This window comes from Sceloporus undulatus, chromosome 10 (genome assembly GCF_019175285.1).
Source record: "Sceloporus undulatus isolate JIND9_A2432 ecotype Alabama chromosome 10, SceUnd_v1.1, whole genome shotgun sequence".
NCBI lineage: Eukaryota > Metazoa > Chordata > Lepidosauria > Squamata > Phrynosomatidae > Sceloporus > Sceloporus undulatus.
The window spans coordinates 1,622,147-1,649,630 of NC_056531.1; the positions used below are offsets into that span (position 1 = coordinate 1,622,147).

Genomic DNA, 27,484 nt, shown 5'->3' on the forward strand with positions numbered 1-27,484 from the left:
TAAAATGATGCCCCTTCTTTGAACACATTTCTACCCCTCCCATGAGGAAAGTGGATTGTCACAGTGGTTGAGGCCTGTGCATTTTTCCATGCACAGGTTTTGAGGTGTGCACATTCCCCCCTCAAAAAACAACCATGCGCATCCAGCCGTGTGGGGGGACTTCAGAGTACAAGCCACACCCAGTTTACTGAAAGCATACGACAATAGCACAAGCCCATGTCAGACTGAGCTCTCACTGTCGCACTTACTTCTCCTTTGTGCAACTCAGAGCTCACACACCAGTGGCGATGTTGGTTGAGGGTTCACACTAGTAAACCTGTCATGAGATGGGCCAGGTTGCTGACTGTGGCAAGACTCACATGATGCCCTTGTTTGAAACACCAGTTTCTGTTTGCTTGCCCTACCCTAATCGGCCCGCAGGCCTCGGGACACATCTATTTCAGCCCCTTTTCTGGACTGTGCGGTTGTTGCATTGGCCTGGCTTACGCCAAACAGAGATGCAACAGGTGAAGAGTGATGCAGCACCACTGCTGCCTTCCCAAAGGTTTTGCTAGGAAATAAACAACCACCAAGCAACTCAGTAGGGCACGTTTTCAGTGTGATTCAGCATAAAGTAACAAAAAAGTCAGCTCCGATGGGTGCCTACTGATGTGCCCAGAACATCATCAGACAAACAGGATTCTGGCCAAGGAAAATTGCATTTCTGGGAGCCTCTGCTTCTGTCGCTGTCTGCTGGATACCACTCTCATGCAATGTGGAGAAAATGGCCTGGGAGAAAATGTGGTGAAAATGCACCTTACACTCCCTGGTGGGCATTTGGAAGCAAAATAATCTTGCTCCCTGAGGGCCACAAAAGCACTCTTTTGTGGCCAGATGCAGTTCATGAGCCAGCCACCCTTGTACGACACCAAGAGGAGTGATCTTGAGAAAGTAGGCAAAATATGTGCAAGCTTTGTCCTCTCACATCATTTATTCTCCATTTATTTCCCCAGAATCCCTTCCCATGCTTGTAGAGGCACCCAGGTTTCTCTCGGTGCCTGTTGAAAAACCTCCAGCAAGCGTTGGGCTACTTTCTGAAACTTCAGAAGGCACCATCCCACCACGCTTTCAAGCCCATCTTCACAGTCCCAAGGACTCAAAACTTGTTCCTTTGTGTTTCCCTTTTAAAGCAGCTGAGATTCTCACTGCGCCAAATGCCGCACCCGATACTGCAGTCTGTGTTCCCATGAATCTGCAACACGCATATACACTCAGAAGCTTGAGCTTACCTCTCTGGTCAACCAACCCAGAGCCACAACGGCACAATTCAGAAAGGTTCTGTTCTCCTGGAACACATCCAAGTAGCAGGGGTCTTGCAGAACGTGGGCCAGATCTGGTCCCAAGAAGGTGCAAAGCTGTGGCTTTTCCCCCATCCTCTCCTTCCTTTGGGGACCATGAACTAAACGTGATCCTGGGATCACAGTCTCAAAAGCTACAAAGGTGTCACACAGGTGACTGAGCCCAGCTCCCCCTACACGCACATGACAACCCTGACAGATGTAAATACATCATGACGATACAGAGGAAACACACAACTGGGGGGTCCAAACAGAAGAAACCGCCTAGGCCTGGGGCACTGTGTTGGTCACTGCCTGCTCTTTTAAGTCCTCTTTTTCCCGACGCTCAAAAGCGTCGTGGGCCCGTTCCAGATCTTGGATGATTTCTAAAAGGCGAGCGGCTGCTGCCATCCTCCGGCTGCTGGCATCTGGGCAAGAGCAGAGAACAGGAGGAAGGAGGGAAGGAGAGAAGAGAAAGAGAGGAGAGAGAGATGTTTTTTAAAAAACAGAAAATTATACCTGGCGGTGGAAATGACATCTAGCTTTGAAAAAAAAGGAATTCATTACAGAAAAGTATTTTGCATCAGCTACTTAGTTGAGTAAATCTAGGTATCCATTCCATTTAGGTAACTGTTGCAACAGTGTGGGTGCATTCTGCAGTGTGGATGCAGCCTAGATGAAACGGCATACTGGCCAACATTTGTTACATTAACCTTGCCCATAAATGGATGAGTTACTTTTTTTGCTCGCCCTCTTTCACCGTTTAGCTGGATAAATGGATGGCATGTGGCATAACAGGTGCCTCAATGCAACTGAGGATGCGCATGTCTTGTGCTTGTACTATTTACAACTGTTTTAACTGGTTCCCAATGGTCTGTTTTCAAATGGAAAAACTATTCAATATATTTTTTAACCTTTCAAACTTTTGCACGTTTTTATGATTTTATGTTGATTTGATTGTAAGCCACCCTGTGATCTTAGGATAAAGGGCTTAGAGGGGACTAGAACCTGGATCTCCCAAATCCCAACGCAGAACTCTAACCACTGCAGCACATTGGCAATACAGTGATGGAAGAAGAGCCAAAGGCCACCTTGGCTAGCAAAATGGAGGCACTGAAGCCTAGTGCTTCCTCTATAGTGTTTTGGACTCCAGCTCCCAGAAGCCCAAGTCGCTTGGGCCGACGATTGGGAATTCTGGGAGCTGAAGTCCAAAACATCTGGCAGACCAAAATTTGGGAAACGCTGCCTCCCAAGTCGACGACTGCTCCTATAGCCGCCAAAAGGTCTTGTGGGATGACGGAGAGTACACCCCATTGGGCTAGTGTTGTGCCAGTCGTCCAAGGGCTCCCGTATCATCCCTCCCCGCTAGCTCAAGGCGGTTTTTGACTTTCCGCCATTGTGAACATTGGCCATCCATCCAGGAGATGCAATCGTTCACCCTTGGTTAAGGATGTACAGAGCCATGACTTCATGCAATGACAGAGCGGAAGAGACCTCCCATTATCCACAAGGGTCTGGGAGACTGGAGGAAAAGGGAGGGTCCCTTTTTTCCAGATTCTTGGAAGGATGACAGGATCCTGAGCGCTGGATGCCTTCCCAGTTTCTATCTAGACCGCAATTTGTCACAGACTTGGAATAAACTACAAGCTAGCAAACCACAGCTGGCCTTTTGCCTCCCCAGGGTCCAATGGCTGAACTGCTGCAAAATTCAGAAACATGGAGGGCTGGAGAAGAAAATTCGGCAACAGAATGCTGGCAAACTGGTGCTTTCGATCGAAAAGCGAAAGGCCAGTTTGCTGGGGGTGCCAGCATGCTTCACTGATGGCAGAATTGGCCTCAGTAGACATGGAAATCGGGCACGCAAAGAGGGATTGCGATGGCTGTTTAAGAAAAAAACGATTCCCATGCAGCATTTTTTAAATGCCCCTTGTTCGTTCTGTTCTTATACCAAGGTGAGTTGAGCATCCCAAGCCACAGAGCATGCCATACACATACAAGGAAGCCAGCGTTTCTTGGGCTGGCTGCCATGGGATTCACGACTTGAGCGCTCGTATGGTTAGTTTTGACCAACGGTTACAACCTCTACCCTTTCAGCATCTCTGGTTTTGGCAACCAAAGAGGCGATGCCTGTACCTTTTTCAGCCCTGCTGTCTTGTTCCTGCATGGCGCCCATGATGGAAAACTCCTGGTATTTCTCCCTATGGAAAAAGAAGGATAACATGTTAGAGAAGTCTGAAATGCCCATTGCTTGGTGCAGTTGGCAGGCATAAAAAAACACAGCCTTACGGAAAGGAATCCTTTGCTAGACCAAAGAATGGACATGACTGGTTATCCCTAGCCCCCTCTCTCCCCAAAAAAGCATGCATCTGGGGAAGGGGTACAGTTTTGGGTCCAATGTCAATACTGGCTCTAGCGAACTGTGCCATGCTGTATGCCAGCTGTGGGTGAGGCCACAGCCCAACAGACAGAAGAACATCCGAAAGTGTAAAAAGACATCATCCCCTCATTTCACCCTGATCTGGGAACAGCCTCTTCCGCTAAGATTTCGGCCTTAATTTCCAAACAGGAACATGCGTTCGGTGGCTGATTCTACATGGCAGCATTAATGCAAATTGACACTGCTTTAACTGCCATGCCTCAAGAATGCTATGGAATTCTGGAGTTTGTAATTTGGTGAGATGTTTAGCCTTCTCTCTCAGAGAGCCCTGGTGCCACAGCAAGCTACAAATCCCAGAATTCAATCGCACTGAGCTATGGAAATTAAAGCGGTGTCAAACTGCATTAATTCTGCAATGTGGGAGCATCCTCTGTGTTATGTGATGTGTTTGTGTGTGTGTTTCAGTGACATGCTATGAGCGACCATGAAGTGCCTTCAAGTTGTTTCTGACTTACTGTGACCCTAAGACAAACCTATCCTGAGTTTTTCTTGGTAAGCTTCTTCAGGGGGGGGGGGTGCCATTGCCGTCCTCTGAGGCCGAGAAAGTGTGACTTGTCCAAGGTCACCATGGTTTCCATGGCCAAGCCAGGATTTGAACCCTGATCTCCAGAGTCCTAGGCCAATGTTCAAACCACTACACCACACTTAATGATATCTTCAAAACCATCCCTAGGTCTCAGGTTTTGCCCTAGGATGATCCTGCATTGGCAACACTAATGCATACACATCCACCAGTCTCGCACACCACACTGATCCCATTCGCGCATGTAAAGGGATGCCCTCCCTATTTACTCAGACATACCCCACTTACAACACACCAAGCCCCACTCACTCACCAAAATTCTTGCATGCCCAAACATTTCCGTCGCTCGCATGCGATTTATTAATTCACAAAAAGTACTTAAGGCGAAACAGTCACATCTGGCCTAAAGAGCGATCCACTTATACGCCTTTCTGGCGCAAATCAATGTTATCAATTACCTGGCTAGTTCAACCGAGACCGCGCGACAACAGACAAACAACTCCAAAAGCAATCAAAAATGCTATTATTCCTCACCCGGACAAGACCTCAGCTCTCTGGTTATCCATTCCAGGCTCGACTTGAATTGACAGACAAATAATTACACTCGAGTGGTGAGGAGCGCCGTTTGTTTTATGGATTCGATTCAATTTCTTTCAAAAGGGCAGAATATTATGGCTCAGGAATGGACTCTAGCCCTGGTTTTGTATGCAGAGGGTCCCAGGTTTGGTTTCTGGCCCATATCCTGCATCTGGGCGGATTAATCCTCTGCTGTCCCACTTCTTCAACGGCTTTTAAAATGTCCCAGTTTCTCCCTCCTCCTTCTCCTGCTTTCCCCCTTACTCTCAGTTTACTTCCATTGCTGCAAACTGAGTTGAAAGGGCAAAAATAGTTTGCACTGCATTAAATTGGCAAGGGGTGGGGGTTGAGGAGAGAAGGGGACAGAAACTTGTCCTTCCCAGGAGGATCTGGCAAAAGCAAACTGCCGCAGCCTCTCCTAGCTTGTTTTTTCCCCCCATTAGTAACTTTAGCCATCATGTTTCCTGATTTTGATCTGCAAACTGTTGGAAGGTAAGCAATGAAAGAGAGTGACTGACCCAAGGCCGCCCAGTGAATTTTGCGGCCCAGAAAGGACTTGAACCTGGTCTTTTGTGTGGCATTTAAAGTTGCTTTAGACGAGGGATCAAGAAATGTAGGAGGGGTGGAATAGTCCCCTTCCCAGTGGGCTCAGGCAAAAGCAAACTGTTGCAAACCCTCCTTATTGGTCTGTTTCCCTCCTTAATAACTTTTGCCCCTTTGGTCAAACTTTGATGTTGCTTGGATGAACCTCCTCTCTTCTCACTCCGCTGAGTTGAGCACAAGCTACCTTTGCACTTTGAACTCGGTGTCCAGCTTTGAAATGTCAGCAGGTACTGCAAACTCTCCAATATTTCACAGATGAAAATCTAGTATACTCGGCATCTGTGCCCCCAAACTATTGTAACCCTTCACTGCAGGGCAGGTTAGCACAAATCAATGCTATCTCTGTTTTGTAGAATCCATGTGGCACATCTGATATGGATAATAAATCCTTCCTTATCTATCCCCTGCAACATGCCGAATGTCTGCCCCTCTGCCCGCCACCAAGGGTACATCACCTTCCACGGACCTGAGCTTGTCTGTGCCCGACACGAGCTGCCTGTACACCATCTGGGCTTCTGTGTCTGGGTCCAACGGGTCACTCCAGTCCCCCAGGGTCACTGCCGAGTGCGTGCGGCTGCAGCCGTGAACTGTAACCAAACCACAACCATGGAGGGTCCTGTAAGGTGAGGAATGGATGACCCCCATCGAGCAAGGTCTGATTTGGGTTTGGGCCTTAAAAGAAACCTAGACAGACATGCCTCGCAATACATGGGTGGCTGCGCAATGAACGATGACAGTGGTATAGCTGCGCAGGCTGGGGGAAGGAAGACATTGTCCTCCCAGAGAAAAATTCTGCCCACTGAACTATGTGATCTTCCTCCTCCAGAGACCACCCCCTGCAACAACAGAGAAGACAAAATCTCTCCCTTGTTGCACCTCAAGAATAGCAAGTGCTAACAGCTGGGGAAAGGGGGAAATAAACCACCCCATAGCTAGTTATTCTTAAACTTGGGCAACAGAGGCAATTCACCAAAAGAAATAACTGGATACATCTGACTGGAGGGGAAAGGGAAGGGGTCCTATCAACTAGATTTCTCCAGGCTCTGACCCCATTTAGATATGAGGAATCTGAGCCGGGTTACCAGTACGGTCAGTCTGTAAGCAGCAAGTCCAGCGATTGCCACGGAAGGTGCCCGGGTGGCAAAAGGGCAGCATGCAATCATTGGAGACAGTCACTTTCCGGATGGCCGACAACCACTGGTTGAGCTCATTGACATTCTACCAAAGAAAACAGAGGGCAGGTCAAGAGACAGCATTCATGTTTATGTAAAACATTTGGTTACCGAATTCAAAAGGAATGATGGAGCAGGAAAGAGACAACAATCATTGCATTTGCTACAGAAGTCTAGAGCACTGGAAAGCCTGCTAGTGTAGTAAGGTGGGATTATGGACATGGTGTTCATAAGTAGTGTGGCAGTCCAATCCACCCCAGGGCAGGTTCTTTTATGGTAGGTAGCGATCATCTCAAGATGAACCCACAACCGTTGTGGGCCTCCACTTGCGACCAGGGCTTACCTTGCACTGGATGTACATGGTGAGAAGCTGCCCTCCGTTGTCCCGCGTGGTTATCTGCATCATGTGTGCCTGCTGGAAAGCATTTTCATCTACCCGTTCCACCGCACAGATCCGTTGGACAGGGATGGAAGTGCGCACCTGAATGGGGAGGGAGAAACCAAACCCAAGGCCCAACGGGTAGGGATTAATGCAACTCACCATTACTCGGCTCTTTCTTGAAGGCAAAAATAATTTTTGCAAAATGTCTAAAAAATAAAAAGGTTTGGCCCTAAAATGCACCAAAATTAGGTGGCATGGGGTGCATTTCCGTCACATTTTGCAAACCCCTTGGACCAACGTTGGCCCAGAAGAGAACTTTTTTTGGAAATCAGAAGGGAACCATAACTTCTGCTCACTCCCCGGTTGTTCTGATTGTTCTCAATGGGTTTCTCACCATTGTTCTTTTTGAAACAAGGTCTTAGTATCCATAGCCCGCCCCATTGGGGCTCCGGGTTGGCTAGTTCTGTGCCCACCTGCCAGTCGGGAGATTTGGAGTAGGAGAGGGTCTCATTGCTCAGCCAGAAGTAGCGTTTTTTGAAGGTGAAGCGCGAGACCAAGTGGAGGCTGTCAGCCTTGCGTTTGTGAAGGTAGCCCTCTTTGATGGTGGCAGAGGGGTGGAAGAGGGTCCAGGGCTGCCTCTCGCTCGCCTCTGCGGAAAGAAAAGAGAGATGTTTTGATCTGACATGGTACCATGGGATGGGTGGGAGAGCCGTTGGTTTGCTCAGGACAAAATCACAATCTGAGATAGGGAATTTTTTTCTTTTTAATGATTGACTGATTGAATTTATGCCCCATCTTTCGCCAAGGATGGGATTCAAGGTTGCTTTGTGGTTGTTGGAAGCCAGGAGGAAACCAAGAGGATGCAGCTAAGGCAGTTCATACCGAATCGCAGTGCTTTAAGACCTTTGCATTTTCTTCCTACACCGAAATCTGTCCACTTAGTGGAATACAGTAATTCTCTCCTAATGGGCAGATTTATTTCTTTAATGGATGCACCCGTCCCCAATGACTAATGTAAGCTTTCTTGGCCCAGTTACGTGCATTTTAGCCGCTGACATTTTAAAACATACACATTATTTTTCGCCTCCAAGAAGGTGTGAACGCTCAAGGTGAGACATCCATTTTCTCACAACAAATCGCAGGAGGTGCAAAAAAAGAAATTGCTACTTTTGCAGAGAATGTCGGGTCTAAAGCAATTTTCTTTTCGTCCCGGCTGCCACAACGCCTAAACATACCAACACATTTGCAAAATTAAAGGGCCCTCTATGGGATCAGTTACTTTGGCAGGCTCATGTAAGATGGTTGAGACTCCTTCCCTACAATTTCCACAATCCTACAGTGGCTCAGGAAAAGCATCTTGTGGGATTTGGTGCAAATCCAGCTTCATGAGAACCTTAAGATACAAGCAAACCCATTGCCGCCAAGTCTCTGCCCCTTATGAATGTCCAGTTGCATTTATAAGTGCAGGCTGTAAGGAATGACTTCTGACATTTCAGGGTGCATCTACACTGTAGAAATAAGGCAATTTGACACCACTTTAACTGCCATGGCTGCATCCTACAGAATCCTGGGCTTTGTGGTTTGGTGAGACATCAGCACTCTTTGGCAAAGGAGGCTAAAGATGCTACAAAATACAAATCCCAGGATTCCATAGGACAGAGCTAAAGCATTTAAAGTGGTATCAAACTTCCACAGTGTAAATGAACCCTCAGAGCAGTGACTGTGAGTCCAATGTCAACACAGAAGCAAGCCCCTTCTAAGTAGACTGGAACTCACTCCCAGATAAAGCGTGCATAGAATTTGCTGCAGAAAATGGTTTTTGAAAATACGGTGGTGCTTTCCTGTTTCTGAAAGGTAGCCACCGTGGTTATTTTTAGTTACTTTCCCAACAAACAGTGCTCCAAACTGCAGGCCTGTGGAACAAAACAGACGCTCCAGCCACCCACGTTGTCATCACTTCAACGCCCGCGACCAAAGCTCAAGACGTCGCCATCACGCACAACAGACGCCGGCCCTTGCACCATGTGATGTTCCTCCTCCTCCACCATTTAGCAAGGACTCCCCCACAGCTATAAACGGAACTAAAGAAACAATATCCAGCCCTCTGTAACTGTGGACCTTTTTAAATCCACAGATTCAAGCATCCATGGCTTGCAAATATTTTGAAAATAGACAAATTCCAAAAAGCAAGCCCTGATTTTGCCATTTTATATAAGGGATACCGTTTTGCTCTGCCATTGTATTTAATGGAACTTTAGCATCTACGGATTTTGGTATCCACAGGGGGTCCTGGAACCAAACCCCAGTGGATACCAAAGGCACACTGTAGTAGTAGTTGTAGTACTAGTAGTAATGCCCCATTGCATTTAATGGGACCTGAGCGTCCACAGATTTGAGTATCCACAGTGGGTCCAGGTACCAAACCCCAGTGGATACCAAGGGCGCACTATAGTACTAGTAGTACTAGTAATAATAATAATATCCCATTGTATTTAATGGCACTTTAGCCTCCACTGATTTCGGTAACCGCAGGGAGTTCTGAAACCAAACCCCAACGGATACCAAGGGCCTAATGTAATAGTAATACCCCATTTGTATTTAATGGGACTTGAACATCCATGGATTTGGTATCCACAGGGGGGCTTGGAACCAAACTCCGGCAGATACCAAGGGCCCACTGTAGTAGTAGTAGTAGTAGTAGTAGTAGTAGTAGTAGTAACAACAACAATATCCCATTGTATATAATGGGACTTGAGCATCCTTGGATTTTGTTATCCACGGGGAGCCCTAGAACCAAACCCCAGTTGATACCAAGGGCCCACTGTACAGTGGTGCCTCGGGATACGAAATGATCGGGTTACGAAATTTCCGGGATACGAAAAAGTTGGATTGGCAAAAACTGTTTCGGGTTACGAAATATTTTTCGGGTTACGAAATTCATTTCGGCGCGAAATTCAAATGCTGCAAAGTGCAGCTATAGGCTTTCCAGTGCTAACGGAAAAGTGTTTCGGGTTACGAAATTTTCGGGTTACGAAAGGAATGGCGGAACGAATTAATTTCGTAACCCGAGGCACCACTGTACAACTATAGCACCAAAAGAGTGAGGGGATCCTTCCTTGCTAAGTTGATATTCCAGGGTCCCTTTTGTATAGGCTGTTCGGAAATGGAATGACTTACATTTGGAATTACTTAGTCAACGCTCGGATTTAACGGGGTAGATGACCCCCCGCTAGTTTTAGGAGACTGGTACATGGGTGCTCACCATTCTCAGAATCCACATCGATCAGCCGATCCAAGAATTCCTTGACTCGTTCGATGCTGGACAAGATGAAGGGATGCAGGGGCTCCATCCACTGTTCTTTGCCATACCCTAGTTGGAGGCCAAGGTTTCCAATACTCTGCACTGCCTGCCCAGAGGAAAAAGAAGACAAAATGACTGTGCGAGAAGAGACAGGGAAAAGGGTCTCATGCCTTCTTGGGACAACGACATGCGGAGAGTCACAAAGCTGGTACCCTCGCACTCCGTTTTGGTTTCCTTTTTTCATGCGATATGGCTCTAAGGAGCTGTCCTAGAATCCCATGCACTGTTGTGCAAATTCACCTTGATCCTATTGCATTGATATGGGGCTCGGCTTCTCGCCCAACCCTGGGGAAATGCGCCAGCTTGGTGGTACCTTAGCCAAGAGCAAGAGGGTACGACTGGTCTGTGTGTCCGCATGCTGGTCTCGGAGGTTGAACAGTTTGGGCGTCAGAATGGCAGGAGCAAAGAAACGCAGGAAGAGAAAGCCGCTGATGGCAATGTACTTTGCCTCCTTGAAGGAAGACAGCAACAAAAGGAACCAAACCCATCACGATTTGACGGAAAGTCAAAATAGTAGCAAACACCAGTTGCAAAAAAAGCACAAAGCAAAAGTGGGTTAGGGATCCAATCAATCAATCAATCAATCAAAAAGGTCACACCTGGTTCTCTGGTTCCGGGAAGCGATCTGCCACCTGCTTGTGCAACTGTTTAAAGGTGACTCTCATAGCGCCAGGACATTTCTCCATGGAGCCTATAATGGACTCCATGATGTCCCTGAGATAGACCTTCAGCACCTCCAAGCTGCTCTCTCGTATCTGCGCCTCAGACAGGGAGCCCTTGAAGGAGATGCGCCTGAAAAAATTTCAGAATGACGGAAAGGTGCATCGGCCCCAAATCCACGGACACATCTTGAGCCCATTGACCACCATACAAGGTCCTCCTTTCCCTCCCACGTTCCCCTGGAAAAAGCCAAAGGGACAGAATACATTTTCAGCAAACCTTTCAACGGCCATGGTCGAAATAGCTACTCCTATGTTTTAAGCCAAGGTGGTGATGTGGTTAGAGGCCTGGAATGGGATGGGGAAGATCTTTGAGGTTCTTTGAGGGTACATCCGCACCGCAGAAATCATCCAGGATGGTACCACTTAAACCGCCACGGCCCAGTGCTATGGAAATCTGGGAATTGTGGTTTGCTACGGCACGAGAACTCTCTGACAGAGAAAGCTACATATCTCACAAAACTACAAATTCCATAGCACTGAGCCATGGCCATGAAAGTAGTGTCAGACTGGGTTATTTCTGCAGTGTGTATGCAACTGTAGCCACAACTCAGCCCTGACATTCACAGAAACCACCGTCCACCACTGAGATATGCCTTTACAGCCCTCCGATGCCAGTCAATGGTCTTGGACTTGGGCCCCATCTCCAAGATACACTGGTGCCTCGGGTTACGAAATTAATTCGTTCCGCCATTCCTTTCGTAACCCGAAAATTTCGTAACCCGAAAAGGCTTTCCGTTAGCACTGGAAAGCCTATAGCTGCACTTTGCAGCATTTGAATTTCGCGCCGAAATGAATTTCGTAACCCGAAAAATATTTCGTAACCCGAAACAGTTTTTGCCAATCCAACTTTTTCGTATCCCGGAAATTTCGTAACCCGATCATTTCGTATCCCGAGGCACCAGTGTACCTCATTATCTACACGCAAATATTCCAAAATCCAAAAAAGGACAAAAATCGGAAATCCAAATTGCTTCTGATGCCAAGCATTTTGGATGAGGGAGACTCAACCTGTACAGCCGTTTTGTTCATGGCTAGACATAGGTGCTGGCCTGCTTCTCCACAGACATTGTCATGGCATGTCCCATATTTCTTCCACCAGAGCTCCAGGAGGCATATTTAGGTCCGGATCATGTTATCTATGTATCTGAGCAAATATTCTACACCTGGGCCAGTATCATCCGCTTAACTGCCCAAGCACCTTGCAAAATCTTTGCAACGGTCACTCTGATGCTACAGCCTTTCTCTACCTTCCTCCCATTGAATGCTTCCAGTCGGATGCAGCTCTGGAGAGTTACCATAGAAAGGATGAACACTTTCCAGGGGCCAAAACCCTCCCTGAACATCCCAGCTGAATGTCATCCTTGATGCAGGAGCATGCTCACTTTCTGACAGCATGCCAGAGATAGGGTTGCCTAGCAACTGCCAGGACCAGCATCCCTCTCCCAGGAAAGTGGCTCTCTTTGGAGCTGCCGAAATCCTTGTTAAGCATGCCGACTATCTGCTCTCAGGGCTAATGCTGTAGTAGCAGCCGTTTTCAACTGAAAACACTTTCCATCCACATGTCACCCTTTGGTAGCCATGACTGAGGTCCCTAGCCCTTGCATAAATCAAACATGTACGCTCACATACAGGTGCGCACACACCATGCAACTCTTTCATGCTTCTGACACAGCTATGGTCTTGCCTCATTTGTACCTTTCAACCAAACAAGAGCATGTTCCCCTTATCAAGACAAGTATCTCTTTGGCTTTTCCACTGCCTTCTTCCTAAGGCTGAGTTCTGCGTTCTTGCCCACAGATACCTTAGATCTTATCATCCCTACAAAGCCAGGGATGCAATTCTTTGCTATGTTTCTTCTCCAAGATTGCAAGGAGCAAGTTTGGCATTTCCTGTCATGCCGTGAGAAAGTCTTTGAAAACCACGCGGTTTTCAAAAGCGATCAGCAATTTGGGACTTAGACTGCGCAAAATGCACATATGGTCATTTTGCGCAGAAAGGAGCATTTTCTTCACAAGGAACAGCCTTTTCTGTATGAAAAAATATATATTTCAATGCAGGAATATTAATCCTTGTGCGGAAAATGCTGTTTCCTGTGCAGAAAACGCCATTTTCTCTGCAAATCAACCAGGTGCAAATTTTAATGCAAAACAAATCCCATATTACAGCATTTGTACGGCCGATGCATGGACGGGCGACAAAAGAAACTATGGCCAACAATGGTGCTGGTGACCAGTTCAGCCCAGGTCACCTACTCATGACTGCTTCAGCCAGCCTGGCACACAGTCTGCATGCTGATGCGATAATGCACTCTTTCCAGCTTGATGTGATGCTTCCTTTCTTCCAGTAAGACCCCTGAGATATCTCATCTGGATGTAGTTCTGCCCTTAGTGATGTCCTTAGGACAAAAATGGAGGCTAACAGAGACAGGGATGGGCAGACAAGATAGCAGCCTGCAGTGCTATGGGGTGTGCGCCCAGTCTCGGAAAAATCCCTGAAAATGCCTCCCTTTCCTTTTTTCCCTGCCATCGCATTATCCCATGACTGTGTCGTCTGCATTCAATCTTCCGCTGGCTGCTAGAATGGCACCTACCTTTCTCCTGCGGATGTCAAAATTGTGTTGATGCTCCTCACACTGAGGAAGACCATCCAGATCCATGCTGTTTAAGTCAAGTCTGTTGGCACTGCCTCTCTTCCCTGAGCAGACAAATCAACTTTCCCTTACCTGGTCCGGCTTGGTTCGATCTTGCAGGGATCCAGCTCCACGTACTTCTTCTCCTCAAAGATCCGGTTAATGATGGACTTCAACACCTCATGCAGGTAGGGCATCCCCACCACCTAGAGGAATCCAAGGAGGCCATAGTGTATGGAAAGGGCAGGGGCAGAAAAGACACACAGTGAGCAAGGCAAGGGGAAGCATGTATATGGAAAGGAAAATCCTCTCCTAGCTGGAGAAATTCTGAAGTTCTTTGTTTTTATGTGCATGACCAAGGAAAGAGGGGCTCCTCACTCACCTTCATGAACTGCTCCATGGATTTGGAGGCCAAGGAGTTAGAGCGAAAGAGGGTGTTTGGATCCGCTGAAAGAGCAGAGAAGGATTTGCAATTTCTACATTACGTAGTACTGAGCAGTGAGAAACATTATTGGTATGCCAGTTATCTAAAGCCCTTGGAAACAAAAGATTGGCACAATTTGGGGGCAACTGCAGAAGACACCTCTGACGTAGGACGGCACTTACTCGTTCTTGAAATCTCACGCTGGTTCAGATAGTCCAAGAAGGGCACCACCAGGCCTTGCCCCAGGAAGATCTTGACTAACTTAGTGGCAACATCTTGGCGACTCTCCACAGAGCAAACATCTTCCAGCAGGGTGACGGGCGTGATGTCGTCCTGTACCCGCAATGCAGCGGAACATTCACAAACAACATGTGAGCATGAGTGCATGTGTAAATTTCAAGTCTCCCTTCACTCAATCTCCCCCAATGGACTTCAGTACAGATGTGAGTGCTGGGCTAATTTGGTTCATCCCCGAATATGGTGCTTGGTGCAGGTGGATGGCCCTAGAAGTCAGTAAACCTATTTGGAAATAAGTCTCCACTTGGTAACTTCAGCTTCTCCAAGGAGCTCTCCACGGTACAGTGAAATCTCTGCTCACATATGACTATGCTACTTGCACACTGTCAGCTGGGTGCAACCTGCCACAACTAGAACAAGGGAACCACAGCTCTGTGTGTTGCTTAGGCCATCTTCCAGCACAATGTTTGTCCAGTTTATTTTTAGCTTCTGGACAAGTACTCACCTCTGAAGGACACAAGATGGACTCCACCAGTAGCTCAGTGAGGGGCTGGTAATACCTGGAGGGCAGGATCCTATCCTCGGAGAGCCGAACCCTCAGCCTCAGGGCCCCCAGCTTCCCCCTGCAGGCAGAACACAGCAGCATACCCATGATCCCACCTTGTGGAGTATACCCTTGGACCTCTTGTGCCTGCATTCAGTGTCCTTGCTCAGAAAAGTTGTAGTCCAAAAAAGCAACTTTTCCAAACTCCAGCTTGTACTTGCCTTCCGACTTGGCTCCCTGCCTCTGAACCCTTTCCCTTCTGCCCATTTGGCATCACACTGGTTGCCTCTGGGTCTACTTGACCTCAAACCCATCCTGTGCCCACGCTAGACCATGTTACTTACCTTGGCTGTCTTGGCCTGATAGCCAGTATGCCAAACCTGATCACTTGAGGGTCCTGACTCTGCTGGGTGTCTTGATGCAGTACAAGTCAAAGACATCAAAAGAAGTGCCACATTTACCCAGCATCCTCCTCTGCACTGGGGAAGGGCAGCAGGCGATACCAGCCTTTGGGGGAGCCTTGCTGCATGGCATCCAAAGAGAACTCAACCTGCATGGAACAGAGAGGCAAGTTGTCACAGAGGCCCAGGACAGCAAAGTGGACCATGTTGTGTGTTAAGAGGCCACAGTCTGGTCCTGCTCCCTTGCGACTCACCCGACCCAGAAAGTCATTTTTGCCCACCATATCCCAGTCCCACACTTCCACGACAAGAGGGGTCTCCCCAGAAATCCCTTCCTCCAAGACAAACTCCAACATCTCATCCCAATGGGGGAAGCGGGTCTTCTTGATAATCTGCAGGGACAGAAGAACGCGTCAGCAGAAGCGGCCACCAAAAATAGGCCTTTGTCACCTCCTGAAGACCACCTCACCATAGAGCATGGCTACTTCTTGTACACGGTTGTGCATAGAGCCAGCATGGTGTCACGTTTTGAGCACTGGCCTACGACTCCAGAGACCAGGGTTTGATTCCTCACTTGGCCATAGAAACCCACTTGGGAACATGAAGTTGAAGGCTTTCACAGCCAGCATCCATAGTTTTTTGTGGGTTTTTCAGGCTATGTGGCCATGTTCTAGAGGAGTTTATTCCTGATGTTTATTCTCTAAAGATGCCAGCCACAGATGCTGGTGAAATGTCAGGAATAAACTCTTCTAGAACACGGCCACATAGCCCGAAAAACCCACCAAAAACCACTTGGGAACCTTCAGTAAGTCCCACTCTCTCAGCCCAAGCAAACCTCATGACAGGGTCATCAGAAGTTGGAAGTGACTTGAAGGCACACAGCAACAACAACTACCAGGGATGGGATACGGCACTTTCCTCCAGCCTGGTCCCCACTAGACTTTTTGAACTACAACTCCCAGAATGGATCATGCTTTGGCAATGGCAAACCCCTTTTGAAGAAATGTGCCAAGGAAACCCTATGATAGGTCATCTTAGGGGTGCCTTCAAATGACTTGAAGGCACACAATAACAACAAAGTTAACCAGTGGCTCTTGAGAAGAAGTGGGCCTTCAAACTTTCTCTTCAGATGGAACTTTGCCTAGTCAATGACAATCTTTTCTGGGTTTGACTTCTTGGCCTGGACCCTAGCTCCTCTGACCTCTTGGTTCCTGATCTGCAATCCATTGGCTCCAACACATGGCATGCACGATGGTCATACTCACAGCCGTTTCCAGGACATGCCCATGCCACAGAATTCTGGCAAAGGGGTCTGAGGTGCCAGAGAGATCCCGTGGTGCAAGGTCCCTAAGAGGAAGAAAAACAAAGAAGGAAGCCAGGAGGTATTCCAGGAGGAAGTCAAGAAACATAGTGCAACATTGGACGAAGGAACATCATCCTTGGTACATGGGTTAATTTCCAGAATTTGGAAAATTGGTTTCGAAAAGTAATCTGTGGTCGTTCTTAAGACTCCCTCCCCAGCAGTTTGCAGCCATTATAGCCATTGCAAACTGTGCAAACCGAATTAAGGCGTCCTTTCTGGTTAAGAGGACAGCTGGCTTCAAGCCTTTGAAACTAAGCATTCCCTGTACTGAGTGCAAAATAATATTTTTTAGAAACCCAAAAAACTATGGGATGGGATGTTTCAAGCTCACAGTGGCACAACAGGGATCCTTATCCCAGTACAAGCACCCTTGACCGCACAAGCCTCGCTTCGCGGTTATCTGGTCTTCTATTGGCCGCCCGGTTGCCTAGGCGCACATTTTGGTTGCCACGGAGGCATGATGCTTTCTTGGCACCAGGGATGAGCAACTGGACCAGTTCCTTTCCTTAACCCTCCACTCTTTCACCCACACACCAAACCCTCCAGCAGATTCACACCTGCAAAATGAAGCAGCAAGAAAGCAAGAAAGCAAAGCAAAGCAAAGCAGGAAGGATGGTTGAAGACTGGCTCTTTGCATCCCTGAAGTGCCTCGAAATCGGCAGATCCTCCCCAAAAATGTTCACTTAGGGGGCATTTCTTTTTGCCCCATCCTCCCTCTCAAACAGCTTAAACCCACAGCAAAATGCAACCGTTTTGCCTCCACAATATCACAGGACCCCACAAACTTTTAAAATGCAGGGAAGAAGACTTAGAAATTGGTCCAAAGTCATCGGAAAACAAAACCTGGAAGCGATGGGATGTACTCTCCCGATCATGGTACTTCGCTTAGGTAATTATTGGCATTTTATAAACATTAAGAGATGACAGCAACGAAGATTCAGAGGATGCGGAGATGTGGCTCAGCATCCTTCCGTTTGAACCTGCCTATTTATAGTGTTTTAACTTGGACTGTTTTAGATTTGTAAGCCACCTTGAGTCCCTTTACTGGGAGGAAGATGGGGTATAAATAAACATAAACATAAACATAATAATAATAATATCGATCTGGCATGGTGTGTAGGTTTTTTCATTACAAAAGAAACGCCTTATCTATTGGAATCAGAGCTGAGAACAGCAAATCCTTTTGGACTACAAGTCCCCAAATCCTGGTCAGCCTAGCCACTGGTCCTTCTGGCTAAGGGATTCTGGGAGCTGTAGTCATACTTTTCCAAGTTCTGACGCAACCCAGATGGAAAACATTCAGGAGAACTTGGGGCTCTCTCCCCCACCTCTCCCACTCCTGAAGCTTTTCGCAAGTTTTCATTTTTAAGAAATGCATAAGATGTGAATAATCTCACTTTCCGCAGCACTGGGGGCCAGGGAGGCGGCAAGATTCACACTCCATTTCAACAGCCACGACACCTTTTTCTTACCATCTTCCCTTATCACTGGGGGTAGGGAAAGTGGAGAGAGCCTGAACATCTCTGAAGGCACCTCCAGCAAGAAAGAGGAGAAGGAGAAGGAGATGGCTGGTTTGCTGTAGCAACTGGACTATGGTTGCATCTGCACTGCAGAATTAATCCACTTTGACACCCCTTTAACTGCCATGGCTCCATGCTATGGGATTCTGGGATTTGTATTTTGGTGAGATCTTTAGCCTTCTCTGCCAGGGTGTTCTGGTGCCGCAACAAACTACAAATCCCAGGATGTGTGGGTATTTGTGGGCCCTTGATATCCACTGAGTTTTGGCTCCATGGATACCAAAACCTGTGCATGCTCAAGGTCCATTTATATACAATGGTATATTAAAATGGCGTCTCTTATGTAAAATGGCAAAATCAAGGTGCGCTTTCTGGAAGAAGAAGAAGAAAAATCTCCATGGTTGGATCCATGGATGCAGAATCCGTGGCTACGCAGGGCAGACTATATAGGTCAAAATCAACACTGCTTTGAATTGTGCCCAGCTAGTGCAGATGTTGCAACAAGTTGGAGTTGTATGACTAAATAAAGTGGCATCTCCACTAACATGGGATGGAATGGACTAAGCAAGACTCTTGGAGGAAGGATATGCAAAGTCTGAACCCCACCACTTGAGAAAGCCCTCTCCATTACTCCAAAGGGTGACCAAACGTGGAGCAGGGTCTTTTTCAGCAAAGAGGTTGGCAGAAAGAGAGAGACGAAAAGCTTGGTAGAAACAAGGCTAGGGCTGAAAGAGAGAGAGGATGATTGGTTGAGACTGAGAGAGAAAGAGAGAAATTGCATGAAAGATGGACCCATCCCTTGGCAGGCAACGTTTCTACACTTTTGGTTTTGCAAAGAGACATCCAAGAACATTTCCTCCTACCTGGCTTCAATGACATGGCAGCAAAGGACCCGCCTGTGGGCTTCCTCCACTATCTGTAGGTCCAGTGAGATTTCCCCTTGCACTTCCTCATTGGGGTCGACACGACTCAGGTTGATCCAGCGGTCAATTCCTGCAGCAGGTTGGAAGGGCAGGGAACACACCACAGTCCTGTTCCAGCCAACATCCCCATGGCTATTCACCTACCCTCTTCCCTAGTCGCTGAGACTTTGTGCTGAATCTCATCCCCAACACCCTCCTGTTTTTTGCTATTACACTTAGGGTTGTCAGTTCAGAATCATCCCTGGCCCTGAGGACTCTGGACCTTGGGTGCATCTACCCTATAGATATAATGCCGTTTGACACCACTTGAAGTCCTTTAGCTCCATCCTATGGGATCCTAGGACTTGTGGATTAGTGAGACACTGGTGGAGAAAGCTAATGGTCTTGTAAAGTTACAAAAGCCTTAGTCCTGTACAACACTAGAGGGGTTGAAGATGTCTTTGGTTACCTCCAAAGTGAGAAGAGCTGGGGGCTGGCCCAGTCTGAAAATCCCAAAATCTTCTAGAAGAGTTTATTCCTGACGTTTTGCCATCACCTGTGGCTGGCATCTTCAGAGAATGCAAATGTCAGGAATAAACTCTTTTAGAACATGGCCACATAGCATGAAACCCCCCCAAAAACTATGAATGCCGGGCATGAAAGCCTTTGACTTCATGATGGCATTTGCTTCCCTGGTCCCAACAACAGTGAGCAAACATTCAAGTTCTCCGGCACGTTTCATCAGGCTGGATACTAAGCAGAGCGTCCACATTTTCCTTTATTATTTTGTCGGTGGCTTCCTCCAAGAGTTGGGCTTTGCTCCCTGCATCGGGGCCTGAGATACTGAGGGCTTCTCCATCACCTTCTTGTGAAGTTGGCGCCCGTTGGATGCCAGAATCTCTGGCCCATGGGTGCCCCCCTCCCCAGTATGGCTACCCACCAGTACTTACCCCGTGGGTTGGAAGAGATGGCCTCTTTGCTGAGGGTAATTTTGCCAATAATGTCATCATGCCTGTGTGGATACAAGAAGTGAGATGGCTCAAGCTGGGATCAGGGCTGACCCCAAATATCTGGGTACCAAAGGTGAAATCTACAAGTCGTAAAATGAAGCCGTTCCAAGTATGAACCTCAACCTGAATGGCCAGGACTGGGCCTCCCATAAGACAAAGTGAAGTGGTTGCAGCGGTTTTTAGGATGTCCTGAATGGATCAGTTTGTCAACCTCTCCGGGACCTAAATGACCCCAAAATATAGCAAAAAGTGTCCATCATAGGGTGCTTCATGCAAATAGTAGGCCTTTTGGAGGTTGTAACAACTGCCCACAGATGTTGTAGGGTGATGCCATGTTTCTTTCTGTTTAATATCGGGGATTGTAGGCTTCACCGTATCCTTCCCTCCCTGCTTACCCAATGGTGTCTTCATCCAGAACGTAGAAAGAGAGGTTATGGAAGCCCATTGGAAGGTGGAGGGTGTATTCTTCCCCCCAGAAAGGGTTGAGATTCTTCCAGACAGTTGCAGTCCTGCAGGACGGAAGAAGAGAGGTCAGAGCTCAATACGTTATGGCCTTTGGAAGAGTGCTCCAAGTCCTAGCGCCAGCTACAATAGACCCACTGAATCAAAGGGGTTTATCTATGTGTTGCTTCACGGTTCCTGTATCCAATGCTAAGCCTTTATGAAACCGACAGTTCCACGGACATCCCTTCCAACATTTCACAGATGGAACCTGGGACAGGTGTGGCCAAGCAACATCAGAGTGTGGTCATGATGACAAGCATTATTAAGGAGGAAGAAGATCCATGCTAGAAGAGGTGACTTCTGTTTGCTTTTGTCTAAGCCAGTGGTTCCCAACCTTCCTAATGCCGCGACCCTTTAATACAGTTCCTCATGTTGTGGTGACCCAACCCATGAAATTATTTTTGTTGCTACTTTATAACTGTAATTAAATAGATGTTTTCAAATGGTCTTAGGCGACCCCCATGAAAGGGTCATTCGACCCCCAAAGGGGTCCCGACCCACAGGTTGGGAACCACTGGTCTAAGCCAACTGGGAAGCAAACGTCTCCACTCCTTCTTTCCCTCCCTGCGGAGTTAACTGAGCGCAAAATGACCCACTAAGTTTCATGGCTGAGTGGGACCTTCGTTCTGGATTTCTCCAGCCTTAGTCCAACACACTAACCACAAAATCACACTTAGGAATATTTCTCACACCCTCTTAGTCACCCTTCAGTAGAACAGTCGAGGTTGTTAACCAGGGTTTTAAAATGCTTCGGTGGACTGTATAACGCCTTCCCACCCCTCAGCATCTGGTTACTTTCTATCGATGTCCCAGCTAGGTTTCCAGCAAGGAATACACACGCACGTATCCCGCGATACAAAACAAATCTCAAGTTTTGCAACAAAGGCATTGCTGGTTTTCAACATCCATCCCCACCTCCATCCACCTTCGTCCTTTGGCCCGTCTTGCATTGCCGAGAACCGATTCCAAAGCAAACAGGAACCGATGGATCTTGTAAAATCCCTGCCTCTGTAGTTCCAAGAAACACTTTGCCCAGCTAAGCCTCGGACTGACACTGTGAAGTTTGTGGTTCACAGCCCCAAGGCTTTGCACATCAGCAACCTCACAAGCAAGGTTGCTACATCTCAGGGCCTGGCCCAGACTCTCCACTTACCATGGGATTTGGAGCCTATAGAGCCTATAGAGCATTTAGGCTTCAGGATAGGGTACGTCAGAGGCCATGTTGCTGGGGCTGGGAATGGAAATTTGCTATCTACCCTTCTCTGATCAGAAGCAGAGCATGGACATATACTTTTTGAACTACAATTCCCCCAATTCTCCAATGGCCATGTGGATTCCCGGAGTTCCATAACGTCCAATTGTCACAACTTGGCCGAGACACATTGTCTTCAGCTTGCTTTAAGTCCTGCAAATGGAGTTGGGAATGCAAAAGTAGTTTGCACTCAGTTAACTCACTGCAGGTAGTGGAGATGAGCGGGGAGAATCTTGCCCTTCCCTGTAGACTCAAGCAAAAGCAAAGTTCTGCAGCATATCCTTGTTTGTACGATCCCCCTCATGTATATGTTTCGACGTCTTGACCACACTCTGATGTGCTTTGGTCACACATGTCCCAATGTTCGCCTGCAAAATCTTGGAAGTTGTAGCCCAACAATGTTTTCCCCCACGTTCTGCTAAAGAGGCAGGCATTTGTCTCTTTCCCTCCACCAGAGCTTGGAAAGTCCCTTTGAGGAGAATCCAACTTGCGGACGTAAACCACTAGGGGATTCTGGGAGTTTCAGACCACTGGTTGGAGGGATTCTGGGAGCTGCAGGCCTCAAAATATACTTTTCCCAACCTCGCAATAAATTTGGGGAACCATATCCTGCTCCAGGAAGCTGGTCTTTTCAGCACCCTCTTCTTTCACTAGTTAATCGTTTACTCACCCAAAATATAAATCCTTACCATTCAATCTTTTCCTCGTCAAACCTCTTGAAATGCCATTAACTTTCTCTTGAGCAAATATTTGAGGAAGGATGAGACTGAGTAGGGAGCGCCAAGGCTGCGGATGGCACTGCCAGCTTCCCACACAGACAGAGGAGGACAGGGCCCCTTCCACTTCACCACACTGCCCCACGGCAAACTGTTGCCAGGTTGGCGGTCAGGTTTGCCGGGCTGCCAGCAAAGCAATCCCACCGCCCATTTCGCAGAAAGAAAAGTGGAGACCCAAGGAATCCCTGCCAATTGTACCCACGCACACGATTTGCTGTTGGATTCAGATTTTAGCCATACTTACCGTAGACCCACTAACCTCCTCTTAATATTAACTAGCCTCGCATCAGTTCCCAAACTCTGGTCCTCCGAGTCATTTTTGAATCACGGCGAATGCATCGTGGGGTTTGCTTGGCCAGACTTCTTTAGAAGGGGTGTGCCCTCGCCATCCTCTGGGGCTGAGAGAGTGCGACTTGACCAAGGTCACCCCCAGTGGGTTTCTGTGGCCGAGCCGGGATTCATACCCTGGTCTCCAGAGTCATAGTCCAAGGCGCAAACCACTACACCATGCTGGCTCCAAATTATGCATCGTTTTAAATCCTATGCATACTCTCAATTTGAATAGAATCACCGAATCTGGTGTTAAATGGATAGTCCCACTGATGCAATGGGTCTACTGGAAGGGAAATACCAGTAAGACTGGGGCCAGGTCATTACGTTCAAAAGATTTATACATGGCACGGTTGCGGTTTGAGCGCTGGCGGACATTTCAGAGCTCTGGCATCGTAACGTTTCCTTACCTGGCGACCACTTCGTTGTCCACTTTGATGATGCAGTAGGGGTCACTCGTGCCGGACCTTTGGGGGGGGAAATAAAGTTTAGGTGGGGATTCAAGCAGTTTTATTGATGTAAAGATGAGCATTCAGACATGAAAAGTCCCACTAAATTCACGGAGGTGACTCCCAGGTCAGCCTGTCTAAGTAATTCCATCGTTGTCTCCAATATTTCCCCATCTTTGTGGGTTTCTGCCCGTGTCGATCGGCTGCCTCCTTTTTGTCTTTCAGTTCAGTGTCACCCAAAGGCCACCACGGGTGCCAAGTGGGAGGAAAATGGCATTGTGCACACGTGCGTGGCTGAGTTTCCGCCGGCTGGCGTCTTGGGAGAACATATTATTATTGCGTCGCCCCGCGAAGGCAGCCAGCGAAAAAACTCCCCCTCTATTATTTATAGATTAATATCAGGCTGAATTGTAACTCGATCGCGAATCATAGTAACTTGATTCAGCTGCTTGAACTTGCGTAGGGCATGCCCGGCAATGCCGGATCGCCATTCAAAAAATAAAAGCATCCTTGGAGAACAACGGCAGGTATCTCAATAGCAATGGTGTGTGTTCGTTTCTGCGGGTTAGTTGTAAACCTTACGACAAGCTTATAATGTAAGGGTGGGCGACTTGGGGCTCTTCGAGTAGCACTGTACTGCCATTCCCATCATCCTTCACCACTGGTCCTGTTGGTGAAGCAGGAATGGCAGTCCAGCAACATCAGGAAGGCCACAAGTTGTCAACGTCTTCTATAAGTATATGTATAAACGCATACAATTATGTAGTGTGGACAATTATTAATATTAATATTAATATTAATATTTACATTAATATCCTGCCTTCCTCCTGCTACAGGGACTTAAGGTGGCATACCACATACCCTTCGAGACATACCTTTAGGGTGTGTCTGCACTACACAGTTAGATCAGTTTCATACTACTTTGTCTTGCTTGGTTTGCAGCTGGGGGGGGGGTGTTAGTCCACACAGCAGAATTAAAGCAGTTTGACACCACTGTGTAACGCTATTCTACAGCGTCCTAGAATGTGTAGTTTGGGGAGGTCGTCCACCTGGTCTGCCTGTGAGTCCTGTTGCGTTGCCAAACTACACATCCCAGGATCCAGTACTCATAGCAGTTGAAGCGGTGTCAAACTGCTTTAATTTTGCAGGGTGGATACACGCTCTGTGGCTCTACCAGCCCAGAGTCTTTGGTGGGATTCTGCACGGCGGCAGCATCCTTGGGAGTTGCAGTGATCCAATGAGTTGGGAATTGCAGTGCTCAAATGGCCTTTCAAGAGTGTCTGTCTTCCACCATTGCCTCCCCCTACTCTACAAATCCCTTGCCATCTTGTTCAGGCAGCCTGCAAAGCGAAGCCGCACAAAGATCTGTCACCACATCCATGGAAACGGCAAAATGCCACCAGCCTGACGCGACGCCAAGGGGGCCTTCCACTTCGCTGAATCGTGAGCATGGGCACACATGTGTGCCAAAGCCAAGGCTCTTGTCTCTGGCCCTATGGAAGATCTCTCTTTGAAACCGGGCTCATCCAAAGGCAAGGGATGGCTTAGTTGCTAGGCCAATTTATCTGGGAAAGTTTGGCATGAAGGATGATAGACAGTCTTTCTTTTTTAATCCTCTCCCTCCAAAGCATGGATGCTCCATTTTGTGAGCTGCTTTAAGTCCCTTTTTGGGAGAAAGGTGGCATAAAAAAGAAATAAATCAATAAAATCAATAAAATATGGGGAGCTATGGGTAGACCTCTCTCCCCGTTATGAATTTGGCTGAGCTCTGGCCCCCATCCAAACCCATCTCAGCTTATGCTAGAACACAAAAAGACCAGCTAGGAAAGTCTGGTGGATACTTTGTGCAAAAACTTATTAAACCTTCCTTGGAGATCTTTAAACAGAGGCTGGATAGCCATCTGTCTGGAATGCTTTGATTGAGAGTTCCTGCATGGCAGAAGGGGGTTGAATTCTCTAGAGACTGTATGGAGGGAGATTTTGCGGCACCTTTGAGACTCGCTGCAAGAAAGAAATTGGCAGCAGGAGCTTTCCTAGGCTTCAGTCTATTCAATGCATCTGAGAAAGCAGAGCAAAGTCTTCGAAAGCTCCTGCTGCCAACTTCTTCCTTTCAGTGAGTCTCAAAGGTGCTGCAAGATCTCTCTCTACAGAGACTAACAGGGCTATGTCTTTGAGTCTTGGGATTTGTAGTACGGCCAGCCCCCAGCCCTCTTTGGGCAGAGCAGGGCTTGCGAAACTACAGATCCCAAGGGTGTCTGGAGGAGCCCCCCCCCCCACGAAGTTGAGAGAAGTCATCTAGAGCCGGGGACCCCAAACTTTGGACAGAGGTTTTGCACTTCAGCACCCAGAATCCCTGACTCTTGACCAAGCTGGCTGGGACTTCTGAGGTCCAAGGTTTGGGAAGCCCCTGGTCTTGAAGAAGGGGCCCAGGGAGAGATGCAGGTGAGGGGGCTACCCCTTGCAAGGCCCTGCCCTTGCCCTCTGGCACCCAGAGGCCACTGTTGGGTTCCCATGAGACCCACTGACCCGCGGGGGGCTGGAGATCAGGGGCCACTTACACATCCTTGGCAGGCAGGTCCCTTCCTTCCCCCACGCGGAAATGGAGCGAGGTCTTCTTGGCCATGCTGCCCAGGATCAAGGCAGGCCAGCTGGGCAAGTCCAAGCCCCCAGTGGGCTACTGGTCCTCTTGATCCCTCCTCTCTTCCTTCTGCTTGTCTTTCTTTTCCAGGATCCCTGGAGTGGGATCAAGATTCTTCCAAGGCAGGGTGCCTCTGAGCCTGGCAGGCTGGCAGGGTGGCTTTCCAAAGCCCTGGCACCACTAGCCCCCCAGACAGCTTACCAGCCCAAAAGCCAGTTTTGGGGGCGATCGCCACCGAGCCAAGCCTCAGCAAGAGCCAGCTGGCCTTTTCTCTCTCCGGAGGGCTGGCTAGCTGGCTCTGGGCTTGGCAGGTGCCAGGCGATCCTCAGCCCAGCGACTGCTGCGGTGGCTACAGGTTGCCCAGCAAGAGAAGCAGCAGCAGCAGCACCAGCAGAAAGAGGAGGAGGAGTGCCACTGACCCGCCCTCTAGCGGCCGCGCCCGGGTAGAGCAGCCCCGTTGGGCTCTTCCAACTCAAAGATGCCTCTGCTCCAAGGAGCCCAGAGTTGGAAGGGACCCCCAGAGGCCATCCAGTCCAAACTCCTGCTGCCCTGCAGCAAGACACAGCATCCTAGATTCACAGGATCCAAAAGTTGGAAGGGATCCTCCAAGGGCTATCCAGTCCAACCCCCTTCTGTCCTGCAGGAATACATAGAATCCTAGAGTTGGAAAGGACCCCCAGGGGCCATCCAGTCCAGCCTTAAGGTGCCTTTGGGAGATATGCTAGCAAGGGAAGGAAGAAAGGAAGGAAGGAGGAAAGGGAGGAGAGAAGGAAGGAGGGAAGATAGGAAGGGATGAGGAAGGGAAGGAAGGAAGAATAGAAGGAAGAAAAGAGGGAAGGAAGGAAAGAAGGAAAGAAGAAAGGGAGGGAGCGTGGGAGGAAGGGAGGGAGGAAAAGGGAAGGCAGGAGGAAAGGAAGGAAGAAGATAACGAAGAAGAGAAGGAAGAAAGGAGGGAAGGAAGAAGGGAAGAGGGAAAGAAGGAAGAAAGGAGAGAAGGAGGAAAAGGGCAGGAAGGAGGAAGGAAGGAAGGAAGAAGAGAAGGAAGAAAGGAGGGAAGGAAGGAGCGAGGGAGGGAAAGAGGGAAGGGAGGAAGGAAAGAAGGAAGGAAGGAAAGAGGGAAGGAAAAAAGGGAAAGAAGGGGAGAAGGAAGGAAGGAAGGAATAAATATGTGTACACACACACACACACACACACATGCAGGAAGTTGTAGTCCAAATAAAAAAATCCCAAGTTATATTTGTGTCCTGATTTGCTCATTAGGAAATGCATGTGCAAAACGGGGATCAACCCGGATTATTTCCACAGCGCGGACGCTTTCCAAGCGGGGAAGGCTCCTTCTGGGGGCAGGCGGGGAGATGAGGAAGCCTCCGGGCTCGTGACCATGGTAACAGAACGTTGTGCTGGCCGTGGCCT

At 48.2% G+C, this 27,484-nt stretch overlaps 1 protein-coding gene across 2 annotated transcripts; it reads right to left on the reverse strand.

The window, feature by feature from the left end:
• Positions 1 to 962: 962 nt before the first annotated feature.
• On the reverse strand, positions 963 to 26,866 carry RASAL1 (RAS protein activator like 1). 2 transcript variants are annotated; one of them, XM_042441489.1, is made up of 21 exons: positions 25,992 to 26,866; positions 23,395 to 23,451; positions 20,518 to 20,631; positions 20,063 to 20,124; positions 19,074 to 19,203; positions 16,593 to 16,674; positions 15,582 to 15,719; positions 15,388 to 15,476; positions 14,888 to 15,005; positions 14,328 to 14,478; positions 14,104 to 14,168; positions 13,815 to 13,927; positions 10,970 to 11,162; positions 10,684 to 10,821; positions 10,272 to 10,416; positions 7,483 to 7,658; positions 6,971 to 7,108; positions 6,538 to 6,673; positions 5,922 to 6,042; positions 3,450 to 3,514; positions 963 to 1,744 (listed from the first exon to the last, which is right to left on the reverse strand). In XM_042441489.1, the coding sequence occupies exons 1-21, from the start codon at positions 26,054 to 26,056 to the stop codon at positions 1,602 to 1,604; spliced, it is 2,439 nt and encodes an 812-aa protein (XP_042297423.1). In that variant the 5' UTR covers positions 26,057 to 26,866; the 3' UTR covers positions 963 to 1,601. The 2 variants fall into 2 exon arrangements, 1 of the variants encoding a protein (XP_042297423.1); XR_006100876.1 differs by lacking the exon at positions 963 to 1,744 and having other exon boundaries at positions 3,497 to 3,514; positions 5,922 to 6,071.
• Positions 26,867 to 27,484: the final 618 nt, after the last annotated feature.

What these genes read in the sequence shown, in the direction of transcription:
- RASAL1 (XM_042441489.1), bottom strand. Translation starts at nt 26,056, where the DNA reads ATGGCCAAGAAGACCTCGCTCCATTTCCGCGTGGGGGAAGGAAGGGAC. An exon ending in CTGGATGAAGACACCATTGG is followed by an intron (nt 20,125 to 20,517) that starts GTAAGCAGGGAG and finishes GTATCCACACAG; the next exon opens with GCATGATGACATTATTGGCA. An exon ending in CTTACAGACTGACCGTACTG is followed by an intron (nt 6,043 to 6,537) that starts GTAACCCGGCTC and finishes GTTTGGTTACAG; the next exon opens with TTCACGGCTGCAGCCGCACG.